Source organism: Balaenoptera acutorostrata, chromosome 14 (assembly GCF_949987535.1).
Source record: "Balaenoptera acutorostrata chromosome 14, mBalAcu1.1, whole genome shotgun sequence".
NCBI lineage: Eukaryota > Metazoa > Chordata > Mammalia > Artiodactyla > Balaenopteridae > Balaenoptera > Balaenoptera acutorostrata.
Genome location: NC_080077.1, coordinates 19,930,924 through 19,948,571, shown reverse-complemented (window position 1 = coordinate 19,948,571; position 17,648 = coordinate 19,930,924). Strand labels below are relative to the sequence as shown.

The 17,648-nt window shown below is 35.9% G+C and overlaps 1 protein-coding gene across 4 annotated transcripts in view; it reads right to left on the bottom strand.

Moving 5' to 3' along the window:
• Positions 1-17,648, bottom strand: part of SHPRH (SNF2 histone linker PHD RING helicase) — an 87,667-nt gene that overhangs the window by 26,183 nt on the left and 43,836 nt on the right. For all 4 annotated transcript variants that reach the window (XM_007171339.2, XM_007171340.2, XM_007171342.2 and 1 more), the window contains 7 exons: positions 16,904-17,011; positions 15,788-15,930; positions 12,546-12,719; positions 12,167-12,229; positions 3,783-4,008; positions 1,865-2,008; positions 636-737 (listed from right to left, as the gene is read on the bottom strand). In XM_007171339.2, coding sequence (XP_007171401.2) covers positions 636-737; positions 1,865-2,008; positions 3,783-4,008; positions 12,167-12,229; positions 12,546-12,719; positions 15,788-15,930; positions 16,904-17,011 — 960 coding nt within the window. The remainder of the gene's footprint in view (positions 1-635; positions 738-1,864; positions 2,009-3,782; positions 4,009-12,166; positions 12,230-12,545; positions 12,720-15,787; positions 15,931-16,903; positions 17,012-17,648) is intronic.

Here is a 17,648-nt window from a genome sequence, read left to right as displayed (position 1 = left end):
TATCTGGTACTAGTTTTCAGGACCAATTGTAGTCTACTGCTTTTCTTCATTTGCCCTATCCAAAAATCTACTATTATATGTTGTTCTGATAAGTTACTCTGCCACTCCCATTTATTCTTGCCAGAAAATGGAATTATATTCATCAATGTCTAATACAGTACTTTGCTTACTACTAAGAAAATATGTTGTGAATTACATTAAATAATTCATTACCATGTCCTCTTATTTAGCAGCTTTCCAAACACACTTCACAGTTTCAAATAACAAATTAAAAAAATCTGTGTATGCGTTATTGGATGCATGCGTTTATCTTTGCTGAGTGGTATGTTGTAATACTTTCACTATTCAGGGCTTCCAACTACAGTCTGTTTACATTGTGCTATACTATATACTGCATACCCTTTATCCATACAACATATTTTCTATAGATATCATCTTCTTTTGTGATCTGTGTAGCTACTGCAGACATAGCTAGTGTTCTGACTCATATAACTAACACAAACAAATAAAAGAATGATTAAAAAAAAACACCTATACCATTAATTAGGGGACTAATAGATTAAATGAAAGGAGTCAATAAAGTGGTTTATTGATAATACAGTATGGGAAAAAGTAGCATCTTTTAAAAACAGTACCTTCTCCAAGTTAGTTAGGTAAAGAAGCTGCCCAAGTTTTTTCTGAAGCTGTGATGTAGCAACAGCTTTATCATTTAGTAGTTTTATACGATTTTGTTCTACCTAAAAACAAAACAAAACAACTTCTTTATTCTAAGATGGTAACATTATATTAAACATGCACAATTCTTCTATTTTAATTCTTTCTTAAAAAGTGTCCTATTTTATGAAAACATATTTACATGTGAAAACTCAAATTTGCAAAATGGATACTAGATAATATTAACATATTTCAAAAAATACATATATTTTGTTGTATAGAAGACAAAACTCAATGTAGAATTCTTTTAAATAAAAAGCTTCCCTATATACCTGAAGTAGGTTAAAAATCAACCAAAGGCTATTTGTGGATGATTTTTCAGTAATACATTTATGGGATAAAGAAAAATGAAATGGTATGCTACTTTGGCCATACAAATGAAGTGATTTTAAGAAATCCAGGGAAGAATCTCTCTGCTCCTCCTTTCTGTGCCCCCCACCTCAGTAGAATACAGTAACAGAAAAAAAAAAAAATAATAAGAGGAATTTGTTTTCACTTAAAACTTATTGAGAATTCTATTTTAAAAATGAAATGAAATAGTATATAATGAATATTTCTAAGTTTTTCTAAGTTACAGTCTCCAAGCTTTATAGAAAAAAAAAGATTTAAAAGATTAAAGGAATAAAAACAAATTCTAAAGAAAATAATATTTTTAATATGAAGAAAAAAAGTTGGTGGAGTTATTTTTTTAATTCTGAGATACAAAGAGGAATTTAACAGATGATAAATTGTCAATATCTGTTCATCATTAGCAAAGGAAAACAGTGCAAAATCAGTTCTTGGTTGTTCTTATGGAAGATTTTTTTAGTTCTGAAAAAGCTGAAGTAATAGGACATATGTCTAAAAACTGACCAAGAATATCTTTAGGTTTTGGCACGCAAACGGTGCTCAAGAATAGATGAATATGCAATGTGGAGAGAAACAAATAAACGTGCAAATGCACCCAAACAGTGAATGCTAAGCATGTATTAGACATGAAATTGCTCATCTCTGACCTACAAAAACAAACAACTTCATATGGCTCAAACTAAGAGCAGATATGAAACACTTATTGAAGACATCACTGCCCTGACTCTATACCTTCTATGGATCTTGGATTTTTGTGACATCTATTTGCTGTGTTCTTTTCTGTGATTCATTTGCAAATTACCTCATGTGGTTCAATGATATGAGGAACTGGTGGATTGGGCTTTGGCTCCCTAGGATCACGTACTCTTAGTCGTTCTGTAGCCATTGCAAGTTCATCAACAGCAGACACACGATTCCTCAGAGCCATCCAATATTCATGAAGCAACTGAAGGAACAGAAAAGACAGACAGTGGTAAAGCACATGATTAAAACTGGTTAAAACCACCAAGATGTCCCTTGGTCAAGAGTCTTCAGTGAGGTCTTAAAACATACACAGTGTTTTCATTACGGGTCTAAGGTACAAGCAATTCTTGGGCCATTTTTAGGATGAAGAAGTGGGACTGAATAATCTCCACAGGACACTATAGTGTATTGCCTCTTCAGAATCTCAGGAACAGCACACGCCAAGATCTCTTGGTAGGACCAAAGATCTTTACAGATCAATACTAGACTGGTGGAATCTCTGCTTTATTTTTTAAAGAAATACTTTTTATTATAAAATATTTCACATTCTCAAAATAATATGTATATATGATAATGAGAATACTAACGTATACAACTGAGTCCACATCATCTGAATTAGGAAAGAGAATAATGCCAGTTCCTTAGAAAGCCTGTGTTCCTTCTCAACTGCATCACTCTCTTGCCTCACACATTCTTCCTTCAACCCCCAACAATGGGGTAACCACTATTCTGAATTGGACTTACTATTCTGTACTTTTTGCTGGAGTTATACTAATCTATACAGCCTTAATAATCTGGTTTTATATGTTTCTGAAATTTATAAAAATGCTATCAATCAGTATAAAATTTTTTGATATGCCCTCTTCACTAACTAACATTATGCTTTGAGTTAGATCCTGATTGATGTGCGTAGCAGTAGCTCATTCATTTACACTGTTGTTAAAGGGTTTAGTCTGCAATGTTATGGAGAACAAATGAACAAAGATCTGGGTGAACCGCATGATAAGCACTCCTCTGACTCAGAGCATGTGGCTAAACTGAGCTCAAAGGAAGAACGTAGGGGCAAATGAACACTGTATATAGTATTGTCTCTTCCATGACTTGCTGTAATTAACTGTGTTAATGTGCTTTTGCTTTTAGAGTAGTAATGTGAAAAGAAAAATATTATTATGAACCAATGATTTTGATGCTATAGAAGTATCATTCTTCAATCTATCAAATGTATGAATTGATATTACAGACAGCATAGCTTCTCTTTCTTGAGAGAAATTTTTATCCTGCTTTAAAAGGCAAGAACTTTAGATTAAAAAAATAAAAGATATCAAATGGAATATAACATTATAAATAAAAAACCCACTTCTTTTAGTTCCTCACCCATCTCACTTGCAAAGTAGGACAAGGGATTAAAAAATCCACATATAAAGAATAATTCAAAATTAATGAATTCTGGAATCTCAAGCATAGAGTTATAATATGATGAAATTATTAAAGTATAAATATGAAGAGTCCCTTTGTGCATTATTAATTGCAATGGTTTCTAGTCTTGTATGTTGAGAAATGTTTACTATGTTCTCCAATCTTTAAGGTTGTTGATGTTTGGTTGCAAACAAAAAAGCAAAAGAAAAAAACAAAAAAAGGAAACAAAGCCACACTCTGATTTCAGAGAACAGCAGTGTAAGACTAAGCTAAGACTAGAATAACACACTTTCAAGGAAAAACAAAAGGTTTCATATAAATTTCATTTTAGTAATGATTTTTAGTAATTTAATAAACAGAAACTTCTCATTTGTTCAGTATTATTGTATTTATTATTCATCATTACAATCATTACATTTTAGGGAAAGATAAATTACGATCCCTCAGCTCTCTAAAGCAGATTTTGAAAAACTGAAGAGAGAAAAAGGAAAGTAGCAACTAAAATTAATGTAAAGGAGGGTAATTTTTAATATGGGAAGGAAGTTTTAAATTACTGTTACCTTATATTCTTTCTTCCAAGCTTCAAAGAGATCCATTGAAGCACTTCCCTCATCAATGAATTCAACATCAAATCTATGTGATTTTCCAAACGATAGCAGAGCCTTCATGGATCGCTCTGTCTCACTTACTGCCCACAGACCCCGGTTGGTGGTAGGTATTCGATCATCCACCAGTCCTTCTTCATCTTCTATCATCTCCTCAAATATTGCAGTCTGGCCTTTGACTCTGAAGACATTCGAGAACAAAACCACAGTAACTACTGTCAGTGGGTAACAAGTACTATAAAAATGATATTGCCAGAGCTAATAGGAAAGCAAGGTCAAAAACAAAAATTTCAAAATTTCATCAACATCTTTCAATGTCATGTCTACAAGATCGTGCTTGCAAGTTTTTGGAAAAACCATACCAACTCTGAAAATGCTTGAGATATCATACATTTGACAAGTGCTTTATTGAGAGCAATCTGGCCTAATAAAAAATGGCAATAAATTCCAGGCTAAAATCTTGCTCTGAGAATTAAAATAATACAAAACACAAATTACCACCACTATCAACCATGCAAAAATAAAACAGAAAAACCACAAAATGACCTAAAAGTACACTGTTGATTTTTTATTTTTTTGAGGCAATCAGACTTAAGTCTTTTCTCAATTTCCATGTTTGTAAAATAGGAATAATTTTGCTAAATGTACTCACTAAGTAGCTTAATCCCTGACACAAGGATGAAGACTTCAAACCTGTGTTGGAGAAAGTGTATTACTAAAAAGAGCTAACATTTTTATAGAACATTTACCATGTATCAAACACTATGCTAGAGAAGAGACCTTCAAGATGGTGGAGAAGTAAGACGTGGGATCACCTTCCTCCCTACAATTACATCAGAAATACACCTACATGTGGAACAACTCCTACAGAACACCTACTGAACGCTGGCAGAAGACCTCAGACTTCCCAAAAGGCAAGAAACTTCCCATGTACCTGGATGCAGGGGGCAAAGCGGAGAGATTCCCGCACGGAGGATCAGTGCTGACCAGCACTCACCAGCCTGAGAGGCTTGTCTGCTCACCCGCCAGGGTGGGTGGGGGCTGGGAGCTGAGGCTCGGGCTTCGGAGGTCAGACCCCAGGGAGAGGACTGGGGTTGGCTGGTGAACACAGCCTGAAGGGGGCTAGTGCACCACAGCTAGCCAGGAGGGAGTCCAGGAAAAAGACTGGAGCTGCCAAACAGGCAAGAGACCATTGTTTCGGGGTGCGCAAGGAGAGGAGATTCCGAGCATCACCGAAACGAGCTCCAGAGACGGGCGCGAGCTGCGGCTATCAGCGCGGACCCCAGAGACGGGCATGAGACGCTAAGGCTGCTGCTGCAGCCACCAAGAAGCCTGTGTGCAAGCACAGGTCACTATCCACACCTCCCCTCCCGGAGCCTGTGCAGCCCGCCACTGCCAGGGTCCCGTGATCCAGGGACAACTTTCCCGGGAGGACACACGGAGCGCCTCAGGCTGCTGCAACATCATGCTGGCCTCTGCTGCCGCAGGCTCGCCCTGCATCCATACCCCTCCCTCCCCCCCGCCTAAGTGAGCCAGAGCCCCCGAATCAGCTGCTCCTTTAACCCCGTCCTCTCTGGGCAAAGAACAGATGCCCTCAGGCGACCTACATGCAGAGGCAGGGCCAAATCCAAAGCTGAACCCCAGGAGCTGTGCGAACAAAGAAGAGAAAGGGAAATCTCTCCCAGCAGCCCCAGGAGCAGTGGATTAAATCTCCACAATCAACTTGATGTACCCTGCATCTGTCGAATACCTCAATAGACAACGAATCATCCCAAAAATGAGGCGGTGGACTTTCAGAGCAACTGTAGACTTGGGGTTTCCTTTCTGCATCTAATTTGTTTCTGGTTTTATGTTTATTTTAGTTTAGTATTTACAGCTTAATATCATTGGTAGATTTGTTTGCTCTCTTCCTTTTTTTTATATATATATTTTTTCCTTTTTCTCTCTTTGTGAGTGTGTATGTGTATGCTTCTTTGTGTGATTTTGTCTGTAGAGCTTTGCTTTTATCATTTGTCCTAGGATTCCGTCTGTCCTTTGTTTGTTTGTTTTTTTAGTATAGTTTTTAGCGCTTGTTATCATTAGTGGATTTGGTTTTTGGTTTGGTTGCTCTCTTCTTTCTTTTTCTTTTTTTTAATGACTTTAAAATATTTTTTTATTTTTAATAGTTTTTAAATTCTTTATTGTAATAACTTTTTAATTTTATTTAATCTTTTTCTTTCTTTCTTTCTTCCTTCTTCCCTCCTTCCTCCCTTCCTCCCTCCCTTTCTTTCTTTCTTTCTTTTTTTCTCCCTTTTCTTCTTAGCCGTGTGGCTGACAGGGTCTTGGTGCTCCGGCCGGGTGTCAGGCCTGTGCCTGTGAGATGGGAGAGCCGAATTCAGGACATTGGTCCACCAGAGACTTCACAGCTCCACATAATATCAAACGGCGAAAGCGCTCCCAGAGATCTCCATCTCAACTCTAAGACCCAGCTCCACTCAACGACCAGCAAGCTACAGTGCTGGACACCCTAGGCCAAACAACTAGCAAGACAGGAACACAACCGCTCCCATTAGCAGAGAGGCTGCCTAAAATCATAATAAGGTCACAGACACCCTGAAACACACCACCAGACATGGTCGTGCCCACCAATAAGACAAGATCCAGCCTCATCCACCAGAACACAGGCACCAGTCCCCTCCACCAGGAAGCCTACACAACCCACTGAACCAACCTTAGCCACTGGGGGCAGACACCAAAAACAACGGGAACTGTGAACCTGAAGCCTGTGAAAAGGAGACCCCAAACACAGTAAGTGAAGCAAAATGAGAAGACAGAGAAACACACAGCAGATGAAGGAGCAAGGTAAAAACCCACCAGACCAAACAAATGAAGAGGAAATAGGCAGTCTACCTGAAAAAGAATTCAGAGTAATGATAGTAAAGATGATTCAAAATCTTGGAAATAGAATGGAGGAAATACAAGAAACGTTTAACAAGGACCTAGAAGAACTAAAGAGCAAACAATGATGAACAATACAATAAATGAAATTAAAAATTCTCTAGAAGGAATCAATAGCAGAATAACTGAGGCAGAAGAACGGATAAGTGACCTGGAAGATAAAATAGTGGAAATAACTACCGTAGAGCAGAATAAAGGAAAAAGAATGAAAAGAATTGAGGACAGTCTTAGAGACCTCTGGGACAACATTAAACGCACCAACATTCGAATTATAGGGGTCCCAGAAGAAGAAGAGAAAAAAGAAAGGGTCTGAGAAAATATCTGAAGAGATTACAGTTGAAAACTTCCCTAATATGGGAAAGGAAATAATCAAGTCCAGGAAGCGAAGAGAGTCCCATACAGGATAAATCCAAGAAGAAACACACCAAGACACATAGTAACCAAACTATCAAAAATTAAAAACAAAGAAAAAATATTAAAAGCAGCAAGGGAAAAACAACAAATAACATACAAGGGAATCCCCATAAGTTTAACAGCTGATCTTTCAGCAGAAACTCTGCAAGCCAGAAGGGAGTGGCAGGACATATTTAAAGTGATGAAAGGGAGAAACCTACAACCAAGATTACTCTACCCAGAAAGGATCTCATTCAGATTTGACAGAGAAATTAAAACCTTTACAGACAAGCAAAAGCTAAGAGAATTCAGCATCACCAAACTAGTTTTACAACAAATGCTAAAGGAACTTCTCTAGTCAGGAAACACAAGAGAAGGAAAAGACCTACAATAACAAACCCAAAACAATTAAGAAAATGGTAATAGGAACATACATATCGATAACTACCTTAAATGTAAATGGATTAAATGCTCCAACCAAAATACACAGACTGGCTGAATGGATACAAAAACAAGACCCGTATATATGCTGTCTACTAGAGAGCCACTTCAGACCTAGAGACACATACAGACTGAAAGCGAGGGGATGGAAAATGATATTCCATGCAATTGGAAATCAAAAGAAAGCTGGAGTGGCAATTCTCATATCAGACAAAATAGACTTTAAAATAAAGACTATTACAAGAGACAAAGAAGGACACTACATAATGATCAAGAGATCAATCCAAGAAGAAGATATAACAATTGTAAATATTTAGCACCTAACATAGGAGCACCTCAATACATAATGCAAATGCTAACAGCCATAAAAGGGGAAATCGACAGTATCACAATCATAGTAGGAGACTTTAACACCCCACTTTCACCAATGGACAGATCATCCAAAATGAAAATAAATAAGGAAACACAAACTTTAAATGATACATTAAACAAGATGGACTTAATTGATATTTACAGGACATTCCATCCAAAAACAACAGAATACACTTTCTTCTCAAGTGCTCATGGAACATTCTCCAGGATAGATCATATCTTGGGTCACAAATCAAGCCTTGGTAAACTTAAGAAAATTGAAACCGTATCAAGTATCCTTTCTGACCACAACTCTATGAGGCTAGATGTCCATTACAGGAAAAAATCTGTAAAAAATACAAACACATGGAGGCTAAACAATACACTACTAAATAACCAAGAAATCACGGAAGAAATCAAAGAGAAAATAAAAAAATACCTAGAAACAAATGACAATGAAAACACGACGACCCAAAACCTATGGGATGCAGCAAAAGTAGTTCTAAGAGGGAAGCTTATAGCGATACAATCCTACCTCAAGAAACAAGAAACATCTCAAATAAATAACCTAACCTTACACCTAAAGCAATTAGAGAAAGAAGAACAAAAAAACCCCATGGTTAGCAGAAGGAAAGAAATCATAAAGATCAGACCAGAAATAAATGAAAAAGAAATGAAGGAAACAATAGCAAAGATCAATAAAACGAAAAGCTGGTTCTTTGAGAAGATAAGCAAAATTGATAAACCTTTAGCCAGACTCATCGAGAAAAAAAGGGAGAAGACTCAAATCAATAGAATTAGAAATGAAAAAGGAGAAGTAACAACTGACACTGCAGAAATACAAACGATCATGAGAGATTACTGTAAGCAACTATATGCCAATAAAATGGACAACCTGGAAGACATGGACAAACTCTTAGAAAAGCACAAGCTTCTGAGACTGAACCAGGAAGAATCAGAAAATATAAACAGACCAATCACAAGCACTGAAATTGAAACTGTGACGAAAAATCTTCCAAAAACTAAAAGCGCATGACCAGATGGTTCACAGGCGAATTCTATCAAATATTTAGAGAAGAGCTAACACCTATCCTTCTCAAACTCTTCAAATATAGCAGAGGAAGGAACACTCCCAAACTCATTGTATGAGGCCACCATCACCCTGATACCAAAACCAGACAAAGATGTCACAAGGAAAAAAACTACAGGCCAATATCATTGATGAACATAGATGCAAAAATCCTCCACAAAATACTAGCAAACAGAATCCAACAGCACATTAAAAGGATCATACACCATGATCAAATGGGATTTATCCCAGGGATGCAAGGATTCTTCAGTATATGCAAATCAATCAATGTGATACACCATATTAACAAACTGAAGAAAAAAACCATATGATCATCTCAGTACATGCAGAAAAAGCTTTTGACAAAATTCAACGACGATTTACGATAAAAACCCTCCAGAAAGCAGGCATAGAGGGAACTTTCCTCAACATAATAAAGGCCATATATGACAAACCCACAGCCAACATCGTCCTCAATGGTGAAAAACTGAAACCATTTCCACTAGGATCAGGAACAAGACAAGGTGCCCACTCTCACCACTATTATTCAACATTGTTTTGGAAGTTTTAACCACAGCAATCAGAGAAGAAAAAGAAATAAAAGGAATCCAAATCAGCAAAGAAGAAGTAAAGCTGTCACTGTTTGCAGATGACATGATACTATACATAGAGAATCCTAAAGATGCTACCAGAAAACTACTAGAGCTAATGAAGGAATTTGGTAAAGTAGCAGGGTAGAAAATTAATGCACAGAAATCTCTTGCATTCCTATACACTAATGATGAAAAATCTGAAAGAGAAATTAAGGAAACACTCCTGCTTACTATTGCAACAAAAAGAATAAAATACCTAGGCATAAACCTACCTAAGGAGACAGAAGTCCTGTAGGCAGAAAACTATAAGACACTGATGAAAGAAATTAAAGATGATACAAACAGATGGAGAGATATACCATGCTCTTGGATTGGAAGAATTAACATTGTGAAAATGACCATACTACCCAAAGCAATCTACAGATTGAATGCAATCCCTATCAAACTACCAATGGCACTTTTCACAGAACGAGAACAAAAAATTTCACAATTTGTATGGAAACACAAAAGACCCCAAACGGCCAAAGCAGTCTTGAGAAAGAAAACCGGAGCTGGAGGAATCAGGCTCCCTGACTTCAGACTATACTACAAAGCTACAGTAATCAAGACAGTATGGTAGTGGCACAAAAACAGAAATATAGATCAATGGAAAAGAACAGAAAGCCCAGAGATAAACCCACGCACATATGGTTACCTTATTTTTGATAAAGGAGGCAAGAATATACAATGGAGAATAGACAGCCTCTTCAATAAGTGGTGCTAGGAAAACTGAACAGCTACATGTAAAATGAAATTAGAACACTCCCTAACATCATACACAAAGATAAACTCAAAATGGATTAAAGACCTAAATGTGAGGCCAGACACTATAAAACTCTTAGAGGAAAACATAGGCAGAACACTCTATGACATAAATCACAGCAAGATCCTTTTTGATCCACCTCCTAGAGAAATGGAAAGAACAAAAATAAACAAATGGGACCTACTTAAAAGCTTTTGCATAGCAAAGGAAACCATAAACAACATGAAAAGACAACCCTCAGAATGGGAGAAAATGTTTGCAAATGAAGCAACTGACAAAGTATTAATCTCCAAAATTTACAAGCAGCTCATGCAGGTCAATATGAAAAAACAAACAACCCAATCCAAAAATGGGTAGAAGAGCTAAATGGACATTTCTCCAAAGAAGATATACAGATTGCCAGCAAACACATGAAAGGATACTCAACATCACTAATCATTAGAGAAATGCAAATCAAAACTACAATGAGGTATCACCTCACACCAGTCAGAATGGCCATCATCAAAAAATTTACAAACAATAAATGCTGGAGAGGGTGTGGAGAAAAGGGAACCCTCTTGCACTGTTGGTGGGAATGTAAATTGATACAGCCACTATGGAGAACAGTATGGAGGTTCCTTAAAAAACTAAAAATAGAACTAACATAAGGCCCAGCATTCCCACTACTGGGCATATACCCTGAGAAAACCATAATTCAAAAAGAGTCAAGTACCACAATGTTCACTGCAGTTTTATGTAAAAGAGCCAGGACATGGAAGCAATCTAAGTGTCCATCGATAGATGAATGGATAAAGAAGATGTGGTACATATATACAATGAATATTACTCAGCCATAAAAAAAGTGAAATTGAGTTATTTGTAGTGAGGTGGATGGACCTAGAGTCTCTTATACAGAGTGAAGTAAGTCAGAAAGAGAAAAATAAATACTGTATGCTAACACATATTTATGGAATCTAAAAAAAAAAAATGGTTTTGAAGGACCTAGGGGCAGGACAGGAATAAAGATGCAGAGGCAGAGAATGGACTTGAGGAGATGGGGAGGGGGAAGGGTAAGCTGGTATGAAGTGAGAGAGTGGCATGGACATATATACACTACCAAATGTAAAATAGATAGCTAGTGGGAAGCAGCCGCATAGCACAGGGAGATCATTCGGTGCTTTGTGACCACCTAGAGGGGTGGGATAAGGAGGGTGGGAGGGATATGCAAGAGGGAGGAAATATGGGGATATATGTATATGTATAGCTGATTCACTTTGTTATAAAGCAAAAACTAACACAACATTGTAAAGCAATTATACTCCAATAAAGATGTTAAAAAAAACCCCCAAAAAACCCCCACTATGCTAAGTAATTACATGCCTTTTCTTATTTAATATACATAAAAAAAAACTCAGTGAGGTGTTATTATCTTCATTTCACCAATGAGGATCCTGAGGCTTAGAGAAGTAATCTGTGCACAGTAGTGAGCAGGGATTTGTGGTCATATCTGTTGGACTGCAGAGTCTGTGTACTCCCGTAAACTGTCCCTCAAGCACATGTTACTACACGACAGGAGCATTTGGGGGTAAACGTCAGCACAGGTGAAACTGAGCATGTTAAATGGGCAAATGCTAAAGTTTAGTAAATTGACTGGATAAGAGAAAAAAATATAAGAAATGTTACTGTGAGGAAAATGTAGTTGTATAAATTAAAATACCAAGTCTTGTAAAATGTTTCATTTTCCTGATTGGAAATAATCAATCAGAGAACTTACGTGTGAGAAAATAGCTTCGATTCATACTCTGTGAACAATTCATCAGCCTTACAAAAGACACAGCTGGAAAAGAAGAAATTATCAGAGAAACATTCACAAACATAACCGCAATCAGGTAATTTCTAAAAGAGGCTTAGTATTTTATACTTCACATTTTCTTTACAACAAATATGCCATTTTAGAAAAAAAAAATACGTGGTCCTCAGGTATGTGGTCCTAGAGAGGTTTTTTTTTTAAAGTTAGATTAATAATACATCTCTACTTCTGTCTGAATTCAAATGAAAAATGTTTTATTATGTGAGCCAGTGTTTCTTCTCTCAGGAGAAATCTAGCTCAATGGAATGATGCCATTCATTGGATGATTTCTCCTATTACCTACCAATTGAGGGGAAGCCTGATTGGCCGGAGGTGGCAGATTGTTGCAGACTCAATAACATGACGAGATGGAGGTCCCTCCAGATTTTTTACAGCATCTCTTACTTGCTTCTGGAACTTACTTAGCTCTTCCATACGTGTTGTAAGTAAGAACTGAAGACCTCTGCAGTCATGGAACCTGATTCCCATCACCAGCACCACACACAGCAAAGAAAAGAACAGTAGGTCAATTTCCTAAAAATTCAAGAAGTGGTTGGCAAAGTGTTAAAGAAACTGCAACATTTTACCTAGTCACACCTGAGTGAGTTTACATTAGGAGTATATTCAATTGGTATCTACTAGTAAACAAAGAATAACAACATTGGGTTGTCTACTACAAAAGATAACAAAAACATTTGATAGTGCCTGCCCTCAGAACCGAAAAAAAATATGCAAAATCTATGTCTGTGTCTGATGTCTTTGAAAGATCAGGATTGCCACATTCTTTCTTTTTAATACTGATTGACTACAGATGTTCCCCTGACACCTGTGCTCTACGTAGAGGTGACTGTAGGATGAAAAGTAGAGACAGAAAGCTGAGAAGAAAGGAGAAAAGTAGCCAAGAATTATATTCCATATTACAAGGAACTTATACATATACACATATATTTTTATTAAGCATTTACTAAATGCCAGGCACTTTGCCAAGTACTTTTCCTGTATAACCTCAATAGATACCCAACGGTGCACGTTATAGATGAAGATTAATGAATTAAAGTAATTTAACTAAAGATACAAAGTTATTATGTGGTAGGGCTAGGAGTTAAACCCAAACACAATGCTCTTACCCATTCTGATAAACTATAAATGAAATGGGTCAAGAAAAAAAATGTATGGATGTGTGTGTATGGGTTTTTGAAAGGAAAAAGAAAGCCTAGATAATAAGAAATTAAAAAACAAAAAATATAAACAAGATTTGTTTGCTTTTTAAGTTAAGAGTATATCCTTCTTCCTAAAATGCTATATGCCATTCTCTCCAAATTGTTCAAAAGAGCCCACTTTCCTTCCTAAAAGGCTTTCCCAATATTTCACAACACTAATCTATGTTTCTTTCTGTTCATGGAGTTTATTAACAACATTATTCATTTTAGTACTTTGTTTAGTTTTTATACATACATTTCTCAAATTATTTGACTCTTGTCTTCTCATTAAGCTAACTTTTAGAAGGTAAGAATTAGATTATACCCCTTTTTCAAAAACATATATAATAGGCATAAAATAGCTGCTCAGTAATTTCTAAAAAAATTTACTTTGAGATACTTAAAATTAGGTTAGGTATCAATACTATTCACAAAAAGAAAACAAAGTTTTTTATTTGTAATTTATTACAAATTTGAACTGCTCTTCGAAAATTAACTTTGAACCGATGGGAAGAAGTGGCTTTGGAAAAGTTCTCTCCACTAACTCAGGTCTGAGCATGTGAGTAAGGGCTGAAAAATATCACAGATCAGCATTTAACATGTCTTAGCGATGTTCTCTCTTGCAGGTCCTTTAAATGAAAGAGAAGAAAACATAGTAACAGAAGGTAACTCTTAGACACCATACTAATAGTAGGTACTATTTTAAGTAAGTACTTTCAAATATTAATTTACTAATCCTCACTATAATGCTGTGTGGTTTTATAGATGAAGAAACTAAGGCAGAGAGAGCTTATATAACTTTCCCAAGTTCAAAGAGCTAACAAGTGGTGGCAATGAGGTATGAACACAGGCAGTCTGTCTTGAGAATCTACCTGTGCTCTTAATCACCAAGCTACATAGTCTTCCCCAAGAATCATTAACAAGCAAACATAAGTAGTTTGGTGTCTGAGATATGTCTCATTAAAAAACACAGCAGCAGTGCTAAGATGATCTCTGAATACATGTAATATAAAAAAATTTAACTTAAAAAATGTGTTTTCTTACTTTCTATTTATGTCTAACGTTTTTTAAAAGCATGTTTATGTAATGAATTATACATTTTATGTTTCCTGTTGGTCCTTTTACAGCCCTGGGACCTCAAAAGATTTAATAGGGGATATATTCTAACATGGGGATTTACAACTTTTAAAAGTAGTTTCTAAGAAAAAAAAAAGAGTTTCTGTGTGATTTAAGAAAAACAAGTTCAAGATATTTTAAAATATTTTCCTTTATCAGTTGATGTTACAATGCTGGCAGAACACATAATTAGGACATAGCTTTAAAACTGGATAAGATGAATTCATGACATAAATGACAACTTATCCTGGAACAGTGATTCTTGGGCTTAACAGGGAAAAAGAGAGTGCACTCAAAAGCATAATATACTGCATATACTTCAGAAATGAGAAGCTCATCAGATTCTGAATGGTGAAAAAGATGATTACATTAAGGTACATCCAAGTTAATAATGACACATAGAAAATGTAGCATATTTTTTAGGGTGTTAGCAGACACTTGAAAAAGTTTTTAGAAGAGCAAATGAAAACACTTTAAAACATTTCAAAGATATTCTTATACTGAATTTTTCACTGAAAACCAACTTTAATCCCAAGGCTGACGTTATACTGCGATATGATCTGAGAAGCAATAAAGATCCTCCTCTCTGTCCCCCTCCCTAGAATCAACGGTTCTGCCGCAACATCTACATTCCCCACATTAGACAGACATTCCTTTGGGTTAAAACACTGAAGGTACTTTTGATAGGATATATTTGTTCTCTGGGAAGAATTATTCACCATTCTTCCTTCAAGAGGAATAACCCAACTTATCTATCTTGAAGAATGGTGATTGTTGCTGAGAAGAAAGATGGGGAAGACAAAGCAGACTCTACAATATAAAACCTGGGCCACTGTGGCACTATGAGCTTAGCCCTTAGGGAATGAATGACATAGGGAAATATGAATGCCTTACCCCAAGGGCAAGATTCTCCAAAACAAAGTCTATTTCAAAACTTTGCTTAAAGAGCTGGCTTTAAGCAACTTTGTCCAACAAAGATACAAAGAAAATACTTTAAGCAGATTAAAAAATAGAAAAAAAAGCACTGAAAAGAGAACAGTTAAAAATGACTAATATACAGGAAAAAAGCATACCTCATATTTTGGTTTGAAATATATGCAACAATAGGTAAAATGTAGATGTTCATAACCACAATATGTTATGACTTTTAATTGTAACTCTTAATACCAAATGATCTGAATATTTGGGGTGACTACTCATATAACTATTCTGTTTTGTGCTATTTTCTTACTTCTCTGACATAGAAAGCTTGCCAGTTTGTTGCTTGTAGTTGCTGGTTATTTCATTTCGCACTCTTTGAACAAGTTCCTCTTCAATACCAAATTCCATTGCTCTGTGTATCACATTCAGCCACCAAGGAGAATTAGAATAAATCTGTAAGCAAGACAACAGCTGATCAATTAATGTCTTTTTAGTACTCACAACGTTTCTATCACTGGAAAGAGTTCTGTGAAAAATTAAAAGGAGGCAATAAATGCAACTCTCAAGGGAATCACAGTAGTGGGGAGACAAGTATACAGGTTGTATATACAAAGAATACGTACAACTTCTGCATATATAATTAAATAGAACACCTATTTCATGATTACTCTGAATGAGTGAGAATTTATTTACATACATTTGTAACAAAGCTGTGCTAAAAAAAAATACCTAAAACAAAATAAAACTTCAGTATTCACTCTATATATCTGAAAAGGTAACAGGTTTCTTTCTCAGTGTAATAAAGTCATAATGCTTATCCTCAACTAACTGAACTAGATTCTACTCAATGAATAATCTTTGATAACTAATAAAATTATATGCTTGAATACTAAATAATTAATGAATTAGGAAGAATAAAATGTGGAGTAACTGGTTAAAATCAAAAAGTAAAAGTATTTTGTGTAGCCTTCTCCTTAAACTTTGCTACTGATTTCATGAAAGAGAAATTTTAGAAATGACAAATTGGCACATATTTCATAAGGAAAATACTTATGGTTCTAATATTCCAACATCTTAAAAGAAAAGATTTTGGAAACATGCACATCTAAGATCAAAAGAAGGTTATGGAAGTCTTCACTTTCTTCAAAAGACAACTTGTTATATACCGAAGGTAAGAGGAAACCCCATTATACCTTAAAAGAAATGAAAGAGAATAACCTCAAAATAGGTGATTTATCTATGTATCTGTTCACCCAATCAATAAACACTGCTAACAGCAAATACGTTTTTATTGTGGCTCAGGTACTGTAACAGGTGCTAAAAATTCCAAGATGAATAAGACAGTTCAAGTTTCTCCCCAGAGCAGAACAAAAACCAAAATGTTAGGTGGAGAAAAACATAAGGAAAGTCACATTGGTGGCCATACCTTTCTCTGGAGGTCACGTATGTTCTGCTGCACTGGCAGCAAAGCTTGTTGCGCTTCAGCAACCTCTGTATTACACTTGCTCATATAATGCTCTCGCAGCTGTTTGGCCTGTGTTGAAACAGGAAACAAGTATAAACTTTCACTTCAGGTCAAGAAAATAATTTAATATGATGTTTCCAGAACAGTGTACTTTATTTATTTAATCTATTTAACTCAATTTAAGCATTGAACTCTACAAGTATACTGTAGAGAACATAAAAGCCATGCTAGAAATTCATAAGATGTATATTGAAGAGATTTTACCTGTAAGCCACCTTGACTTACATTTACCTGTCAGTCACATAATTTAAGAAATTCCAAGGATTTGCTCCCCAAGTTTCTAATTTTTTAATTTAAAAAAATGGGAGGGGAAAGAACAGTAATATTTCAAAAACTATAAGGCAAAACAAGAATACATTTTAGAATTTCTTGTCTGATTCAGTTATTATAATTTCTTGGAATTACTTCAGTTTAGAAATAATACTTTGGGTTTTAGGACTGAATTGTGTTTCTCAAAATCTATGATGAAGTCCTAACCACCAACGTGACTATATTTGGAGATAGGGCCTTTAAGAAAGTAATTAAATGAGTAAATGTAGATAAATGAGATGATAAGGGTGGAGCCCTAATCCTATATGACTGGTGTCCTTACAAGGAAAGAGAGACACACCAGGGATGCAAGTACACAGAGAAAAGGCCACATGAG